The 18847-nt window shown below is 46.4% G+C and overlaps 2 protein-coding genes across 6 annotated transcripts; one reads left to right on the top strand and one right to left on the bottom strand.

The window, feature by feature from the left end:
- Positions 1-796: 796 nt before the first annotated feature.
- Positions 797-3337, top strand: HSD17B10 (hydroxysteroid 17-beta dehydrogenase 10). Its single transcript, XM_081792454.1, has 6 exons — positions 797-916; positions 1237-1401; positions 1997-2161; positions 2274-2402; positions 2484-2592; positions 3004-3337. Exons 1-6 carry the CDS (start codon positions 890-892, stop codon positions 3192-3194), a joined length of 786 nt encoding a protein of 261 aa, XP_081648580.1. The 5' UTR covers positions 797-889; the 3' UTR covers positions 3195-3337.
- Positions 3338-3470: 133 nt separating this feature from the next.
- On the bottom strand, positions 3471-18761 carry RIBC1 (RIB43A domain with coiled-coils 1). Of its 5 annotated transcripts, XM_081792759.1 has the most exons (8): positions 18554-18756; positions 16971-17076; positions 10565-10678; positions 9148-9229; positions 8600-8944; positions 4640-4758; positions 3807-4201; positions 3516-3705 (listed from the first exon to the last, which is right to left on the bottom strand). In XM_081792759.1, the coding sequence occupies exons 2-8, from the start codon at positions 16980-16982 to the stop codon at positions 3624-3626; spliced, it is 1149 nt and encodes a 382-aa protein (XP_081648885.1). In that variant the 5' UTR covers positions 16983-17076; positions 18554-18756; the 3' UTR covers positions 3516-3623. The 5 variants fall into 5 exon arrangements, with proteins under 5 accessions (XP_081648889.1, XP_081648885.1, XP_081648888.1 ...); XM_081792763.1 differs by lacking the exon at positions 3807-4201 and having other exon boundaries at positions 3471-3705; positions 18554-18761; XM_081792762.1 differs by lacking the exon at positions 10565-10678.
- Positions 18762-18847: the final 86 nt, after the last annotated feature.

Raw genomic sequence — 18847 nt, 5'->3', positions numbered from 1 at the left:
TGTCTGTAAGTTATTTGGATGTCTTTGTAGAAGTGTCTATTCATGTCTTCTGCCCATTTCTTTACCAGATTATTTGTTGGTAGGGTGTTGAATTTGGTAAGTTCTTTATAGATTTTGGATATTAACCCTTTATCAGATATGTCATTTAAAATATCCTGCGACTTTGCTGAATTCGTGTATCAGTTCTAGCAGTTTTTTGGTGGAGTCTTTCAGGTTTTCCATGTAGAGTATCATGTCATCTACGAAAAGTGAGTTTGACTTCCCTCTCTTAGTGGCTCTTTACATCCATATCTTTGTGATCCAATCTGGCATCTCTGTTCTTCTCAGTCTCTTAACATATTTCTCTCTGGTGGCTCTCAGAATCTATATCTTTGCATATCCATGTTTATGTCTCAGAACTTTGTTCTCTGTCCCTTTGTCTGTGTCTGTACTGTAATTATCTTTCCCGAACTGAACTGTGTCCTTCTGGAAGGCATGAACCTTTTAATATTCCTTTGGGTATCCCCAGTGACCCGCACAGAGCCTGGCATATGAGAAACTCTCATATGTGTATGCTTGAATGAAGGCTTTTTCTGAGTAAGGAATACTCTCAATCTCCTGTCCGCCTACTCCCCGCGGAGCTGGCCGCCTGCTCAAAGACTAGCTAGGGAGTAAGTAGTGCGGCAGGTGTGATGGCATTGTGCTGCTGCTATTGGGTTCTTTATCTAGGTGAAGAAACTCCGGAGGCACCTGGCCTTGGCTTCGCGCTGTGCGCAGGGACAAAAACAGCCGACACCACGCCCCGGAGTCTTGAGCATTGGCCCGTCCCTTCGCCGGCCCCGCCCCATCCCTCCGCCTCGGCCAATCAGGGTCTGCCTCATGGCCAGGCTCGTGGAGAGGCCAGGGCAAGATGGCTGCGGCATGTCGGACTGTGAAGGTAGTGGTGCGTTCGCTCCTGCTGGCTGTCCCGCTGCGCCAGCTGGGACCGCGCGGTCGTGGAACTAGGGGGTAGAGATCGGTGCTGGGAGAAAGGGTCACCCTTATCTAGGCCTGGTAATGCGGCAGTTGGGCTTGGGAGGTGAAGGTCAACTCTCCGCTGCATGTGTGTGGGCTGTCTGGGGATGAGACACCACCAAAAGGTCCCATCAGTAAGGAGAGGAAACACACCTGGGTTACACCGCAGGCGTGACCAGGAGTCTCCCTTGCAGGAGTGGGGGTGGTCTGCACAGCATAGCCATTTGACCATATCCTTCACAGGGCCTAGTTGCTCTAATAACCGGAGGAGCCTCTGGTCTGGGTCTGGCCACGGCAGAGCGACTGGTGGGGCAAGGGGCCACTGCTGTGCTTCTGGACCTGCCTAACTCCGATGGGGAGGTCCAAGCCAAGAAGTTAGGGAAGAGTTGCGTCTTTGCCCCAGCTGACGTAAGTGTGTACATGAGGTCACTGAAATAGGCCTGGGAACTGGTGGGGTCCCCTTCCATAAGGGTGCTATCCATGTGGACAGTGGACCCATCTCCTTGCCCCTTTTGGCCTAAGCTCTCTGTCAAGCACTGTGGGAGCATTTGCAATAAGGAATGTACAAAGCCCGGATCCACGGCAGTGGGGATGGAGATTGGACATATCAGAATCTCCTGGAGTTGGTATGTACAGTTTGAAAATGCATATTGTGCTCTGTAGTTTTATATTTACAAAGTTGAAAAACTTTTAGTGAAACTACAGAAAGTGAAGCTAGCTATCTTCATATCACTAATTCTCAAAGCTGCTCTGATCCACCGAAATCTCCAGGGGTATGTGAATTTATCAAAAGAGGGTATAGATTTGAAAAATGTTTTGAACACTGCTCTATACTACCTAACATTTTCACCTTTGCCCCACTCTTGAGTTTTCTTTTGGCCTCTCCCTTGATTACAGAATCCTGTTGTCACTCAAAGACTGGACCTGCTCCCTCCTCCTCCAGGTTTAGTGGTGAGTGTATGTGCTGGGAGATGTATACTTTTCTCCACTTCTCCCTTTGAAGGTGACCTCAGAGAAGGACGTGCAGGCAGCCCTGACTCTAGCAAGAGAAAAGTTTGGCCGTGTGGATGTGGCAGTCAACTGTGCAGGCATTGCAGTGGCTATGAAGACATACAACTTAAAGAAGAATCAGGCCCATACTTTGGAGGACTTCCAGCGAGTTCTTAATGTAAGGCCTTGGAGGTTCTCCAGGGGTACAAGTAAGAGATATTTGACTGTGGGTGCCCCCATAGCTTTTAGGGGACAAAAGGTCCTACACCATGTTTCTACTGGTCTTCCAGGTGAATCTCATGGGCACCTTCAATGTGATCCGCCTGGTGGCTGGTGAGATGGGCCAGAATGAACCAGATCAGGGAGGCCAACGTGGGGTCATCATCAACACTGCCAGCGTGGCTGCCTTTGAGGGCCAGGTGTGTGGGCAGGGACAAGGCTTGTGTGTCCTTGGTGACTTGTTAGGGCTCTTCCACCTCTGACCTCTACTCCTTCTCCAGGTTGGACAAGCTGCATACTCTGCTTCCAAGGGGGGCATAGTGGGCATGACACTGCCCATTGCTCGGGATCTGGCTCCCATGGGCATCCGAGTGATGACCATTGCTCCAGGTAGATATATTCCCTCCCTGCCACACCTGGGATTGGGTAGGATTCATGGGCAATTGAGAGGGGAAGGTGTCTACCAGCTAAGCAGCAATAGTCTTCCATTTCTGGGCATCATAAGTACATAGTTGGGGCTAAGGTGAGGAGGGAATGAGTAAATATGAAAGGAAGGGCAAAGGCACCTGGGTACTCAGTTGGTTAAGCATTCGACTTTTGATTTTGGCTCAGGTTGGTGAAATCGAGCCCCGCATTAGACTCTGTGCTGACAGCACAGAACCTGCTTGGGATTCTCTCTCTCTCTTCTTCTCTCTTTCCCCCTCCCCAACTTGAGCATGTGCTCTCTGTCTCTCTCTCAAATAAATAAACATTGAAAAAAAAAAGGAAGGGTAGGACTCTGACTCTGACTGTCTTGTCTAGGCCTATTTGGTACCCCACTGCTGACCAGCCTCCCAGAAAAAGTGCGCAACTTCTTGGCCAGCCAGGTGCCCTTCCCCAGCCGCCTGGGTGACCCTGCTGAGTATGCTCATCTGGTACAAGCCATCATCGAAAACCCATTCATCAACGGAGAGGTCATCCGGCTAGATGGGGCCATCCGCATGCAGCCTTGAAAGGAGAGAGCACAGAAAACACCTGTTCTTCTGCCCCTCCTTCCCCTGGAGTACTGTACTGCAGCTTGAGAGGAAGTCCAGTAGCCATCTTGTAACTGCCCAGCAGTCACACTCTGTGCCTAATAAAGCCTCTGTTTCTCACAGGGAGTGGGTAACGCTGTGTGCTGGGTAAACTGGCATGGGGAAGAAAGGTGAATTAGTGACAGGGTCAGATCCTTCAAGCCCAGGGGTGGGTGGGAAAGGCAGTACCTCATACCTTTTGTGTCCTGTTACAACACATGGCCTTGATTTTAGTGAATAACTTTATTAACTAGGGTCAAAGGTAGGGATATTGGGGGGATGGATTGGTGGAGGAGGCCTTCAGCATTTTCATCTCTGACTCCAAGCTTTTGTGAGCTTGATGAGGGAGAAGACATGACCATCCTGAGCTCAGCGGCTGCTGGTATTGAATTGCAGGTGATATTGGGCTGTAGGTTGATTGGTGTAGATTATCGAATTCAGATAATTCTGCCTGTGAAGGAAGTGCAGAGGCCTCAGCTGATGAGCTTCCCTCTCTCCCTAACCCTTCTCATCCCTCCCTTGGCATTCATGTTGCCACCCCCTAGAACTCACTGAGCTTTTTGCTCCGTAGCCAGCTGCTGATTGAAGGAGCCCAGCCCCCTTTGAAATACAGCACAGAGTTCCCTCTCTTGCTCTTCTAGCTGCAGTGCTGCCTGGGCCAAGCTCAAGGTCTGACTTTCCCTTTTGGCATCCAATGCTCGTTCAGCCCGGCGCTGTGCCTCCTTTTCATGGTGTTGCACCTTTTGGACTTTCTTGATGGCAGCACGCTGCTCTGGAGTCATGCCCTTCCAACAATGGGGTGGGACCCGGTGGGGAGCCACAGGGTTTTGGGTAGTCTGGGGGTTCTCAGTCAGTAGGTTACTTGTGACCTGTTTCTGGATCTCCTTGAGGTTAGCCTGCTGTTCATGGCGTTGCTCATGGCGCTGCCGCCGAGCCATCTCAGCTGCCTGGTGGGGCCCCAAAATATGAGCATTTGGGTACCCAACATCGGGGAACCCTCAGTCACAGGGGAGGGGAAGACATGACCCTACTCTCCTCTATCTCTGGGAGAAAAGGAACAGATACTGCCTGACCTTTGACCTAATATGGGGGGGGGGACGGCGGTGGGATGACAGGGAACTTCCGTGTTCTCTGGAAACCTTTAGACTGAGAGGCTGGGGAAGGGAGGGTGGTGTTCCATTTTCAGGTCATCCTGAGTCTGGATGTGGGGAAGAGCATCTTCTGCCCTAAGAGGGCCCTTAGGTGAAAGGGGACATCCTCAGCTAGATGAGAGGGCTGGTGTTGATTCAAGAAAGTTTATGTGGGCAAAGATACGGCTAAGGTTCTCCAGGACTTTGCTCAAGGGGTTCAGGAGAGCCCAGTACACTGAATGGCTCAGGCCGTACCTGGGCTTTGTTGGCGTTGGCCATGGCAGTCATCATGGCCACGCGACAGGACTCCTCCAGCTTGGCCAGCTGGGCGGCCCGTGTATCCATGGCTAGGCGCAGCTGGTCATCGAGCAGATCTACACAGATAAATATGGCCAGGGCACTATACTGGTCTGCCCCATTGCTGGTTCACTCATTCAGCTATTTGTTCAACAAGCTCGGTGGATATGTGTATATGTATGTTTGGGAGGGGAATGTCCTAATTGTAGGGATGTGGAGGAGTTACTCTTTGGGGCTAGGGATAGCCAAAATAGCAGCAACGAAGGATTTCTCAAGTGCCTACTTGAAAGATACAGGGAGATGGATCAAACATAGATCATCATACCGCATTTTGATAAGGGCAACGATAGAAATGTATACAGGGCATCATGAGAGCTTTGGGTGGTGGGTGAGAGGAAGGCTTCCAGGAGGAGGTGATCTTTGAAATGTGCATTGCATATAGAAAGAAAGAGCAAAGGGCATTCCAGGCCGTGTTTTAGTCCAGTCACACCAGCCTCATTGCTGTTTCTAGAACATGCCAGGCACTACTGCCCCAGGGATTTGCAATAGATGTTACTCTTGGCTCATGTTCTGTTGCTCACCCCAGGTCTTTGCTCAAATATTGCCACCTCAGTGAGGCCTTCCCTGTCTCTCCTACCTAAAATTGCAACCTTCCTGTGCCCAACATTTATCCCCCTTCCCCGATTTATTCTTCTCCCTACCATTTGCCACCATTCAATATACTCTACATTTAACTTATCTTGTTTATTGCCTATCTCTCTCCTCACTAGGAAGTAACCTTTGGGAGGGCAGAGATTTTGTCTGTTTTATTCACTACCATGCCCAGCACCTAGATCAGAGCCTGGTACATAGTAGGTGCTCAATAAATATTTGTCAAATGAATGAAGGAAACCAAGAAAAAGTATGTTCTCTATCTTAAACTACAAATAGTGTGCTCTTGCTGGAGCATAAAATGCAAGTGGCTAGAGAGCTTTGCAGGGGCCAGACTAAGAGCCAAAAACTTGCCCTGAAGGTAGTGGGGAACATGGAAGGATTTTAAGCAAGGGGTTGGGGCGGGGACACAGTTAGCTGTGTATTTTAGAAACCTCCTTCCAGGCTGGTATAGAATATAGTCAGGCTGGTGGGAGACAATAGAGGTAGAGAAGCCATCTTGGAGGGCTCAAGCCAGGCCAAATATATAGGAGGCTACATTAGCAGTACACGATTGATTGCATGAGAGAGTAAGGGAGGGGAAAGATTTGGATGCTTCCCAGGGTCCTGGCTTGGATGACTGGACATATGGTGTGGCCACCACTGGAAATAAAAGAGAATGAAGAGCAGACTAGGGAATTCTGTTTAGGAAGCTAAGTTGAAGGTGGTCAACAGGCATCTGCAGATCTGATTCTGCAGGTAGAGAGTCCACAGCACAGAGGTGGTGACATGGTAGCTCAAACCAGAATGAGGGCCGAGGGCACCTGAGGTAAGTATGCAGGGTAGGGAAAGCAGTGTGCCAGAGACCAAGCCTCAACAAGGAAGGAGTAAAGGAAGAGGAGCCCACAAAAGGCAGATACTGAAGAAATGGTCAGAGACCTAAGAGCAGAATGTACTATTACAGAAGCCAAGGAAAAGAGCCTCAAGAAGCATGTGATTAGAGTCAAGTGTAGCAAGAAAGGTCCAAAGAGGAAAGACTAAACAGAACCTCTTGTACTTAATAACACAAACACATTGGCGATTTAGCAAGAGCAGGGTCAGTGCATTTGTGTGGGGGAGAAAGGAGATCTTGGGGTTGAGGTGTGACTGGAAAGGAAGAAAAAACAGCAAGCAGAAGCAGATTTTTCAAAAAGTACGGCTGTAAAGAACAAGAGCTAGCTCACAGCATCTAGAGGAATCACAGGGTGGAGGGAGGCTTTTTTTTTTTTTTTAAGATGGGTTAGACATAAGCATGTTTACAGCAGGCACAGGAGGGACCAGTGAAAGGGGAAATGTTGAAAACACAGTGCAGGGGATATCTGAGAGACCACAGCCTGGGGGCAGGTAGAGGGAGGCACAGGGATAATGGGGTCCAGAACATAGGCTTAAGGCTTGGCTTTGAAGAGGCACAGGGACACAGACTTCAGATGCTGGAGGATGGCAAGGGTGGAGTGGGGAGGATGGATAGAGGTACATGGTTTCATTTCACTCTTCACAACAACCCAGAGAGGAAAGGATCAGCACCATTTTTCAGGTGAGGACACTAAGGTCCAGAGGTGAAGCAAAATGCCCAAGGTTGCACAGCAAGTAGTCGGTCAGGATTTGAATCCAAGTCTCTCGAGGAATCAGCCCATGCTCCTTCCATTACACTGTGTGGACTCTCCCTTGGTATTCTGCTGTCCCTGTTGCCTAGCTCTGCCTTCTCATACACTTGCCTGCTGCCACAGGGTAGCTGGGCCCCATGGCACCACTGCAGCGCTCTGACAAAAATCACCAAATACTCCCAATTTCCAAATACAGTAGACAGGTTTCTGTTCCTATCTGAACTTCTCCAGGGCCTTTGACATTATTGATGACTCCCTCTCTGAAACTCCTCCCTTGACCTCTGAGACCACTTCTCGTGGCAACTGAGAGAAGGCAAGCATGGTGTCATGGTCAAGACATGGTTGGGCTCTGGAGCCAGCTTGCCCAAGTTTACTTCCTGCGTCCATCACCATTAGCTGTATGACTTTGGGCAAGTTATTTAACATCTCTGTTCTTCAGTTTCCTCCACTGAAAATGGGGATAATACTAGGACTTGCCTCATGGACTGGTCGTCAGGATTACCTGAGTTAATATATGGTAGCAAACTTAGAGTGGTATACAGTAAGTGCTCAATACAGGTTAGCTCTTTTTATTATTTGATGTATCTTTTACCCTACCTCCCTGATCCCTTTGTTATGGGCTCCTTCATTCACTCAAGATACATTTACTGAGCATCTACCATGTACCAGGTAGTGTAGTGTGTAAGTCACTGGGGTTGTAGTGGTTAATAAGACAGCTCTGACCTTTGTCCTCACAGAGTGTACCATTTGCTCACCCTTTCCCAGGCTCCATTCAGGCTTAGCATCCTGCTCATCTGCACAGCTTTCCCCACCTTGGACCTCCAGATCTCTCCCTGCATCCCAGGCTGGCTGGCTATATGCCACCTCAGAATCATATAGCTACATGGCTGCCTGTTGGCCACCTCCTCTTGGCTGCAACAGCATTCTAGCTAATCTCCTTGCCTCTAGTCTTTCCCTCTAACCTAGTCTCCACAATGGCTGGCAAAATTTTACGGCTAAAATACAAATCACGTGACTCCAATGCACAAAAACCCTCCCATGGCTCCTACCTCACTCAGTAAAAGCCAAAGTCCCCACCATGCCCCATAAGGCCCTCTGGATCTGGCCCCTTCCATCTCTCTGAACTTGTTTTCTATCACTTTTCCCCTCAATGGGTCTACTTCAGCTACTCTGGCCCCACTGCCATTCTTCAAACATTCCAGACACCCTCTCTCCTGCCTCCGGGCCTTTGTACTATTTCTTCTACCTGGACAGCTCTTCCCTCAGATGTTTGCATTTCTCACTTCCTCATCTTCGGATCTGTATTCAAACATTACCTCAGTGAGGTTTTCCTTACTTAAAATTGCAACTGTGCACCCCTCTCCCAAAGTCCTCATATCCCCCTTTTGTGCTTTATTTTTCTCCCTAGCAACTATCTTAACCACATTATAGAGTTGACCCTTGAACAACGCAGGGCTTAGGTGCACCAATGCCCCCCACAGCCAAAAATCCACATATAATTTTGACTCCCCCAAAACTTAACTACTAATAGCCTACTGCTGCTGTTGACCTTACCAATAACATAACGTTGATGAACACATATTTTGTATGTTATATGTTATATATTGTATCCCTACAATAAAGCTGGAGGGCTCCGGCTGCCTACCTGAATACTTCTTATCAACCCTGACTTGTTGTCGCTCCTTCAGCTGCTTCTCCAGGCTTTGCCTGAACTGCTCCTGCTGCATTTTCAGGCATGTGGCCTTCTCCAGGTCCTCCCTTGCAAAGTACTGCAGGCTGGATGGACCATAGCAGGATTCGCTGTCCCTGAGATAGGCTGGATACTCCATCCACTGTCGGCTAGGATCCCAAAAGTCAATTTCCTGCTTGTTCTTGACCTGCTGCTTTTGCTCTCGAAATTCCTGGACTTTCTTGGCCAGCCGACGTGTCCGTTCTGCCTCTTCCTTCTCTAGCATCTGGGCTACCATATCATACTGCTTCTGGTAAGTAGCTGGGAGTGGTGGGAAGGAACATGGAAAAGCCCCAAGGCAGAGACAGAGCCCACTCAGCATGGCCTCTGCTCCCAAGGCCCATCGGGTTTGTCCCACCACACCCCAGGCCTCAGGCCCCACCCCAAGGCAGTACGGCCCTACCTCAGCCCACTCAAGCCCTTATACTAGCCTTCTTGGCTTGCCCTTTGCCTTGAGTTTTTACCATAAGCTGCCTCCTTGCTCTGCTCTGTTGCCTCTCGAAGCTTTCGCTCTTCCACCTGGCTGTCGAGGGCTTTGACATCCACCTGATCCCAAGAAAAGAGGTAGATCAGGGTAGGGGAACAGCAGCGGGCCTTGGATGCTCTAACACAAACTGCTGAGAATTTACCTGCTTCAGAATCCTCCAATAGACTCCCAATACCTACTGGATAATATTCTATTATCTGAGCATGGCTTGTAAGCCCCTCAGTGGTCTAGCTTCTGCCTCCTTCTCCAGCCTTATCTCAGTACCTTTTTCACCCACCCCACCCTCAAGAGCTCTGTGCTTATGTTTCCCTGTACATCTTAGGTTGTTCTGAACAAATAGCCTTTGCTCCAGCCGCTCCCTCCACTTGGAACTCTTTCTTCCTCTTTTTACCCAAACTCCTATTCATCCTTCAAGATCAGCCCAGGCTTCACCTTCCTAATTCCTTAGGCATTCCTTACTACCATAGAATCTAGGACCCATTGTCCACATTATATTGAAGTTTGCCTCTCTTGATGATCTCCTCCACCAGACTGTGAGCCCATTCAGGGTGGAGACCGGGCCTTAGTCAGTTTTGTACCCTTCTGCCCAACCCAGCGCTTGGCACAGAGCAGACCCTGAGGAAAAGCTTGCCAACTGGATCTCAATCACACCACACATCTCTCAGCCAACTACTTACTTATGTCAGGCACTATACCTCTGGTTTCCAGAGCCATCACCATATGTTAATATTCACTTTCACACTTCCTTTATTTAGCTTCATTTTACCAAGGAGCCTGGAGCTCACAGAAGATAGGTGACTCATTTAAAGCCATGCATCTAGTAAACAGCAGACCTGGCCTTGAGCATAGGTATAAGGTCTTTTCCAGAATACCATGCTGCATCCCCCCATCTATCCACCTACTTAGCAATTTATTTTTTCTTAAACTGTCAATATTTTCTCTTTATTTTGATTATAATTCATTTAGAACATTTCAAGATAGTGCAAAAGGGAATATAGTTTAGTGAAGAGTAAGTCCCTCCCATCTCTCTCAGCCTAGTTAACAGTTTCTTACGTGGCCTTCCAGACAGCATTTAGGCATATACAATACCAAATATTCTTTAGACTTCTTTTGGCTCCATGTTGCCTGTCTCTCGAGAACCAGGCCACTCAGCCCAGAGCTGACTGGAGGAGAGTCAGCTGTCACTGCTCCTCTTCCCCCAGTCTCTTCCCCTGTACCCCCAGCCCTCTTCCTTCCCACACCTGGGAGGGGATGCCTTCTCTCCATTCTCCTTCCTTTCCAACCCGATGGCCTGCTCAAATCAAGGAGGGCTGTAACAGACACTGCTACGTTCAGCTCCGGGTGCAGGAGTGATGTTACTCCTGGTCCCAAGAAAGTCCCCATTTCCCACTCACCCCCATGACCCGGGTCCGCACATTGACGAATCGGCTCTGTCGCTGTTTTTCTTGATTTTTTCTAGCCTCAATGGCTGCCACCTCCTTCGGATCTGGCAGGTTTATCTTATTCATCTGGAGCAAGGGTGGGGTGGAATGGCTAATCAGTGCTAACCATCACCCTTGACTACATCCCTACCCCCCATTCCTTTCTCCCTACATTGTCTGACCACTTATTGATTCCTACTGATTTTACCTACTGGTATACTTCATATATGTGTCCTACATCTCTGTTGTCACCACCCTAACTCATGCCTCACAATTGGGTGCCAGACAATATTCCCAGGAGCCTCAGTGGTCTCCCTTGCTCCAGTGTTACCCTCTCTACTTCTCTGTCTCCGCTAGTTACCAGAGTGACCTTTCTGAAAGCAAATCTGACCATTGCACCTCAGCTTAAAACCTTTAAAAGCCAAGGGAAACCAAAGCAAAAATGAACTATTGGGACCTCATCAAATTAAAAAGCTTCTGCACAGCAAAGGAAACAATCAGCAAAATGAAAAGGCAACCGAAAGAATGGGAGAAGATATTTGCAAACTACATATCAGATAAAGGGTTAGTATCCAAAATTTATAGAGAACTTACCAAACTCAACACCCAAAACACAAATAATCCAATGAAGAAATGGGCAAAAGACATGAATAGACACTTCTCCAAAGAAGACATCCAGATAGCTAACCGACACATGAAAAAATGCTCAACATCACTCATCATCTGGGAAACACAAATCAAAATCACACTGAGATACCACCTCATGGCGGTCAGACAGGCTAACATTAACTCAGGCAACAACAGATGTTGGTGAGGATGCACTGCTGGTGGGAATGCAAACTGGTGCAGCCACTCTCTGGAAAACAATATGGAGGTTCCTCAAAAAATTAAAAATAGAACTACCCTACGACCCAGCAATTGCACTACTAGGTATTTATCTAAGGGATGCAGGTATGCTGTTTTGAAGGGACACATGCACCCCAATGTTTATAGCAGCACTATCAACAATATCCAAAGTATGGAAAGAGCTCAAATGTCCATCGATGGATGAATGAATAAAGGAGATGTGGTATACATATACAATGGAGTATTACTCAGCAATCAGAAAGAATGAAATCTTGCCATTTGCAACTACATGGATGGAGCTAGAGGGTATTATACTAAGTGAAATTAGTCAGAGAAAGACAAATATCATATGACTTCACTCATATGAGGACTTTAAGATACAAAACATGAACATAAGGGAAGGGAAGCAAAAATAACATAAAAACAGGGAGGGGGACAAAACATAAGAGACTCTTAAATATAGAGAACATAGGGTTGCCGGAGGGGTTGTGGGAGGGGGGATGGGCTAAATGGATAAGGGGCTTAAGGAATCTACTCCTGAAATCTTTGTTGTACCATGTGCCAACTAACTTGGATGTAAATTATAAAAAATAAATGATAGAAAGTAAAAAAAAAAAAAAAAACCTTTAAAAGCAATAGAGTGCCTGGCTGACTCAGTCAGTGGAACATGTGAATCTTGATCTCAGGGTTGTAAGTTCAAGCCTCATGTTGGGTGTAGAGATCACTTAAAAATAAAAGATCTTTTTTTTTTTTTTTTAAATTTTTTTTTTCAACGTTTTTTATTCATTTTTGGGACAGAGAGAGACAGAGCATGAACGGGGGAGGGGCAGAGAGAGAGGGAGACACAGAATCGGAAGCAGGCTCCAGGCTCTGAGCCATCAGCCCAGAGCCCGACGCGGGGCTCGAACTCACGGACCGCGAGATCGTGACCTGGCTGAAGTCGGACGCTTAACCGACTGCGCCACCCAGGCGCCCCTAAAAATAAAAGATCTTAAAAAACAACAACTTTAAAAGCAGCTTTAAAGCAAATGGCTCCCCAGTGTTTACAAGATAAAATGTAACCCTCTTTGCCAGATTTATAAGTCTTCATGATCTGACCCCTGCTCACCTTTCCAATTCTCAAACTCATTTACAAGTCTCCTCTATTTGTATTATGCTCTATTCAGTTTTCCCTATTTCAGTAAATGGCACCACTTTTTCCTCTTTATTTGCTACTTATTCTCTAGTCAAGTGACAGGCTAGAAGGCTTAAATTCACCTGTGTTCTTTCATATTTTGGGAAGCTCACTTTTGGCATTGTGAGCTGGCCAAAACCACAGCCAAATACACTTTTGCAAACATGAATCTGATCATGTCTCTCACCTGCTTACAATCCAATGGCTTCCCATTGCACTTAGCATCAAATCCAAATGCCTAACCACGAGTTTCAAGATCCGGCTCCTGCACACCTCTCCAATTCATCCCACGTCACAGCCTCCCTCACTTACAGTCTTCCAGGCACACTGGCCTCCTATCAAGTCCTCCAACGCAACAACCATTCCCACCTCAAGGCCTTTGTACATGGTGTTTCTTTGTTTAGAATACCATTCCTCAACTCCTCCTAGAGCTAGTTCTGGTCTTTTTTTTTTTTTTTTTAATTTTGTGGTTGAAATATTTGACACATACAGGAGAATATATATATATAACCCATTTACAAGTTAGGAGGCATGACAAAAGAGACCCATGAACCAACACCCCAACTTAAGAAATAGAACATGATTAGGGCACCTGGGTAGCTCAGTCGGTTAAGTGTCCAACTTCAGCCTAGGTCATGATCTCGCCGTTCCCAAGTTCGAGCCCCGCATTGGGCTCTGTGCTGACAGCTCAGAGCCTGGAGCCAGTTTCAGATCCTGTGTCTCCCTCTCTCTGCCCCTTCCCCACTCACACTCTGTCTCTCTCAAAAATAAACATTAAAAAATTAAAAAAAAAAAGAAATAGAACATGATCAATACTATTGAAGTATCTTATGTCTCTTCTCCCTCATCCTTACCCTAAGAGGTAACTACTGTGCAAATGTTGACATTCACTTACTAATGGGCATTAATATACTGTGTGTGTATACGACTCCCTGGACAATATTTTGAAATATTCTCATTTAAGAACTTTATAACGTATCATGCAGTGTGCATTCTTCATCTTCCCGTGTTCACTCACGTTCATTCTATCATTTAACAAATCTTTGGGGAGTGCCTACTGTCAAGACACTCCTGTAAGCATTTGGGAGACATCAAGGAACAAAACTGACAAGAATCTGAGTCTGTGGAGGTTGCTTTTGGGGGGGCACAGACAATCAACAGCACATTAAATAGTTTGTAAGATGATAAGTCCTCTGGGAAAAAATATAGAGCAGAATAAAGGGAACTGGAAGTGCCAAGGAAATGGGGAGTGTTACAATTTTAAATGTTGAAGCCAGGGGAGGCATAATTGAACAGGTAATATTTGAGCAAATACTTGAAGGTGAGGGAGTCACCTATGCTGATATCTAGGAGAAGAGCACTCAGGCAGAGGGAACAAGTGCAAAGCCCTTAAGGAGGATGCAAAAGGCACACATTCAGGGGAACAGCAGGGAGGCAAGTGGGTGGAGGAGACGTAGGTAGGAAATGCTATTAGAGAGATAATGTGGGGTGTGTGCAGAGCCTGTAGGACTTTGCAGAACATTGTTAAACGCTGTGGCTTTTACTCTTAGAGAAATGGGCAGCCATTGGAGGATTTTGAGCAGTGGGAATGATGTGTTCAGCCTCTGCTTTTTAAAGATTCACTTCTGGATGTTGTGTGAACAGACTAAGGGGACCAGAGGCAAGGCTAGAAGCAGGGAGGCCAGACAGAAGGCTATTGCAGCCATCCAGGCAAAAGATGATGGTGAATCACATCAGGTCAGGAGCAGCAAGGATAGTGAGAAGTGGTCAGATTCTGAATATATGCATGTATTTTAAAAATGTTTTTATTTATTTTTGAGAGAGAGAGAGAATGAATATGAGTGGGGGAAGGGAAGAGACAGAGGGGGACAGAGGACCCAAGTGGACTCTGTGCTGACAGCAGCAAGCCCGATGTGGGGCTTGAACTCACAAGCTGTGAGATCATGACCTGAGTCGAAGTCAGATGTTCAACTGAGCCACCCAGGCGCCCCAGATTCTGGATAGATTTTGAAGGCAGAGCCAACAGGACTTCTGATAGATTAGATGTGCAGTATGAGAGCAGTATCAAGAATGATTTCAAGGATTTGAGCTAAGGCAATCAGAGGGATAGAGTTGTTATCAACTGAATAGTCTGTGTGGGAGAACAGTGGAATGGGGAGGAGGATCAAGAGATCATGTTTGGAAGTGTTGAGTTTGAGAAGTCTATTAGATATCCATTGATAGCATACAGATGGTATGGTGGATTTCATTATTGTTCCAAAAGATCTGGTGCTTCTCCCTATAGAAGGCTTATACATCTCATTGCCCTCAAGGTTAGCCATGTGATTGGCTTTGCCCTTTGCAATGGGAGAATTGGCGTGTGTTATTTCCAAACAGAACTAAGAGCTATTATGTGATTGCCACGTTTTCCTCTTCAGTCTCTGCTAGGAGTCTGGCAATGTCCCGGGTAAGAGCTGCTCCTTCAGCATTGGTCCTGGAATGATGACATAGAGCAGAGATGTAGCCAACTCAAATCAGACAAGATGCATGAGTGAGAAATCCTTGTTATTTTAAGCTGCTGAGATTTTGGGGTTGTTTGTAACCTCAGCAAAAGTTAGTGTATCCTAATACAAAGGAATTTCATGTTTATTTACTTTTGAGAGAGAGAGAGAGTGAACAGGGAGGGGCATAGAGAGGGGGACAGAGAATCCAAAGTGGGCTTTATGCTGACAGCAGAGAGCCCAATGTGGGGCTTGAACTCATGAACGCATGAACTGGGAGATCATGACCTGAGCTGAGCCACCCAGGCACCCCAGGAATTTAAAGCTATGAAGCTATAAGAGATCTTACTCTAGGGCAGTAAGTTTAGATGCCCCAGGGGAGATGGGGAGTGGAGGAGTCAGCACTTGAGGCTGAGGAGGAGTGTCTGGTGAGGTGGGAGGAAAACCAGAAATGTGGTATCTGAGAAGACTTCAGGAAGGAGTGAGCAACTGATGTTATGTTAAGATGAGGACTGAGAACTGACCGGTTTAATAACACGAGGATTGTTGATGACCTTAACAAAAACATTTTTGGTGGGGTTGTGGGGATGAAGACCTGACTGAAGTGAGTTTAGGAGAGACTAGGACTCTGCAGCACAAACAACCCAGTTTATTTATTTTTAATTGCAAGAGAAAAAAAAGGAGGAATCTGTAGATTAAAAGAAACCTATATACAGGTGGAAAAATTTCTCTAGCATATACCTCAGAGTGCAAGGGCTGATCATAGGGCATAAATGTATTTAACTTTACAAGTTGTTTTCCAAGGAGACTGTACCAATTTACACTTTCACTATAGTGTATAAAAACTCTAGTCACCCCACATCCTCAGGAATACTTGGTATTGCAGACTTTTTAATTTTTGCCAATTTGTTAACATAAAATTATAATTATCAATTTTTATTGATATTATCATTATTGCTAATGAGGTTGCACATCTTTTCATGTATTTTGGCCATTTTTGAATACTCCTCTGTGAAGTGCTCACTTTTGTTCATTTAAAAAAAATCAAGTTGCTTGTCCTTTTCTTATTAATTTTAGGAGTTATGTATTCTACACACTAATCATTTATTAGCCTAAATGTGACAAACACCTCCAATCTGTGGCTTGTTTTTTCACTTTATTATTTTTTATTATTTTATTTTTTCCATTTTAGAGAGAGAGAGAGAGAGAGAGCACAAGCAGGAGGGAGGGGCAGAGGGAGAGAGAGAGACAGAGAATCTTAAGCAGGCTCCACACTCAGTGCAGATCCCAACGTGGGGCTCAAACCCACACCCCTGGGATCATGATCTGAGCTAAAATCAAAAGTTGGATGTTCAACTGATTGAGCCACCCAGGCGCCCCAGATTTTTTAAAATAATATTTATTTTTAGGGGCAGCTGGATGGCTTAGTTGGTTAAGTGTCTGACTTTGGCTCAGGTCATGATCTCACAGTTTGTGAATTAGAGCCCCATGTCAGGCTCTGTGCAGACAGCTCAGGACAGCCTGGAGCCTGCTTTGGATTCTGTGTCCTCCTCTCTCTCTGCCCTCCCCTGCTCACGCTCTCTCTCAAAAATAAATAAACATTAAAAAACTAATAATATTTATTTTTTAAAAAGCTCTATGCCCAATGTGTGGCCTGAACTCATGACCCAGAGATCAAGAGTCACATGCTCTGCTAACAGAGTCAGCCAGGTGCTCCCTCACTTTACTTTTATGGTAACAATTGATACATACAAAGGAATCTGGTTAACATACATGTAAGTTATGAAGCACAACAACAAAATGAATACCTGTGGATCCCCTGCAGAAGCCAGAAAATAAAACATAATCAATACCCCAGAAGCTTTCTGTGTGCACTTACCCACTTTTTCATTTTCTTTATGTTGTAATTTGGATGAATTTAAATGTAGTCCAATTCACAAATCTTTTCCTTTAAACTTAGAAGTTTTCATCATTCAAGAAATCCCCTGAGGTCATAAAGATATCCTGTTATATGTTCTAAAATGTCTAGAATTTTGCCTTTCTCATTTAAGTTTTTAATCCATTTGGAATTGCACTTTATATATGGTGTGAGAGGTAGGGATCCAATTAGATTTTTTTCCAAGTTCCATCTCATCTTTCTAAAATGGAACATTAGTTCCTGTCAATTATATGAGATTGCTGTCCTTTGGTCATTCTGTCCCCTCAGCCTGATTGTGATTGTTTCTCCCAGTTGAATTCATTTACGATTACTCTACTAGATTCCATAAACCAAGCTTTCTCACTTTCCTGGACTTGTCCTAGAACTTTTAGACTCTTCCCAGCCTCCAGACATCATTTTTAAAATGGTTTCAGGAATGGCTATGGCAACAACCAGACCTTTTCCATGTCTAAGCCTAAGCACCAACCCCAGCCTATTCATTCCATCTGTCACCACAATGTAAGGTCATTAAACGGGAAGATTTGGTAGATATTTTAAGCTTCTTGGACTGCTAAGGCCATGACCTTGTGTTTTTGTTTTTTTGTTTTGTTTTGTTTTTTGAGAGAGAGAGAGTGTGAGTGGGGGAGGGAGAGAGAGAGAGGGAGAGAGAGAGAATCCCAAGTAGGCTCCACATGCCAGGCTCGATCCCACCAACTGTGAGATCATGACTCCAGCCAAAATCAAAAGTCACATGCTTAACCCACTGAGCCACTTCGTTGTCCCAGCCATGATCTGGTAATGAGCAAGTATAAGGTGATAGGGGGATGAAAGTATGAAGAAGGATAGAAAATATGGGGAATGGAGGGGGAGGGAGAAAAGGAAAGGGGAAGAAGGGCAACCTATTACTAATAGGAATGGAGGACAGAGAGCAAGAGAAGGGAAAGAAGGAAAGCGAGGGAGGGGGCAGAGGAGGATGGAGAGGAGGAAATGGGATGGGGATGAAGCATGAAGAGAGATAGATAAAATGGGGGGAAAGGAAGAGAATAGAGATGGAGAGCACTGGCTCAGGAACCCTGACTCCAGGGAGTTCACATTAAATATTTTTCTTAGCAAGGAGTGTCAATTTTGAAGCTCCCAGGTTGGATCTGTGTTCAAGTAGCCAATAAGTGGCTCGGGTCCAAGACTATTCTTGGGTTACAGCATCAGTCTCTGAATTCTGCTTGGAAGAACAGGTGGGAGGCGGGAGACAGAGGCAGTACCTGTGGCCGTAGCTTTCCCTAGCCCATAGCCTGCCGCTCCAGAGTACCCTCCTCTCCCTTCACACTCCCTCCCCCTCCCATCCCAACCCATTCCTACCCTTATTCCTAGTGGAACTTCCAACTCTACTTCACCATCAGCATGGTCTGAGCTCACCTAACACCGAATCATCCCACTGGCCCCTCCTTCCCATACAGCCCTCGCTCCTCGAGGTCCTTCCAATTCCCGACCCTGTTCTTGTTTGAGCCTTCCAGCCGGCGAGGCTAAAGCCACTGCCAAGCTCCCACCTTCCTCTTGCCCTGGAGGGCATAACCCTGCTGTGACTTCTGTCTCAGTAAGCTTGGGCTCTGGTCCTGCCTGCTTCCTCGGATCCCAAAAGCCGCAGAGTCCTGCGTAACCGCCTCCTCTGCGGTTTGGTAGGCTGTGTCAGTGGTTGGCGTTGCCACGCCACAAGAAAGGGGGGCGGGACCCAAACGTCCGTGGTAAGCTCGCGCCCTGGCAACGGATCAACAAAACTTCCACACCACGCCCCTGGTTCCGCTTGCGCCGGAAGCCGGAAATCCCGTTAGGCCTGGACTTAT

The sequence above is a fragment of the Panthera onca genome, chromosome X (assembly GCF_046562875.1).
Source record: "Panthera onca isolate mPanOnc1 chromosome X, mPanOnc1 haplotype 2, whole genome shotgun sequence".
NCBI classification, from domain to species: Eukaryota; Metazoa; Chordata; class Mammalia; order Carnivora; family Felidae; genus Panthera; species Panthera onca.
Note: the sequence above shows the minus strand (reverse complement) of the source record. Positions and strands in the feature narration are given on the sequence as shown.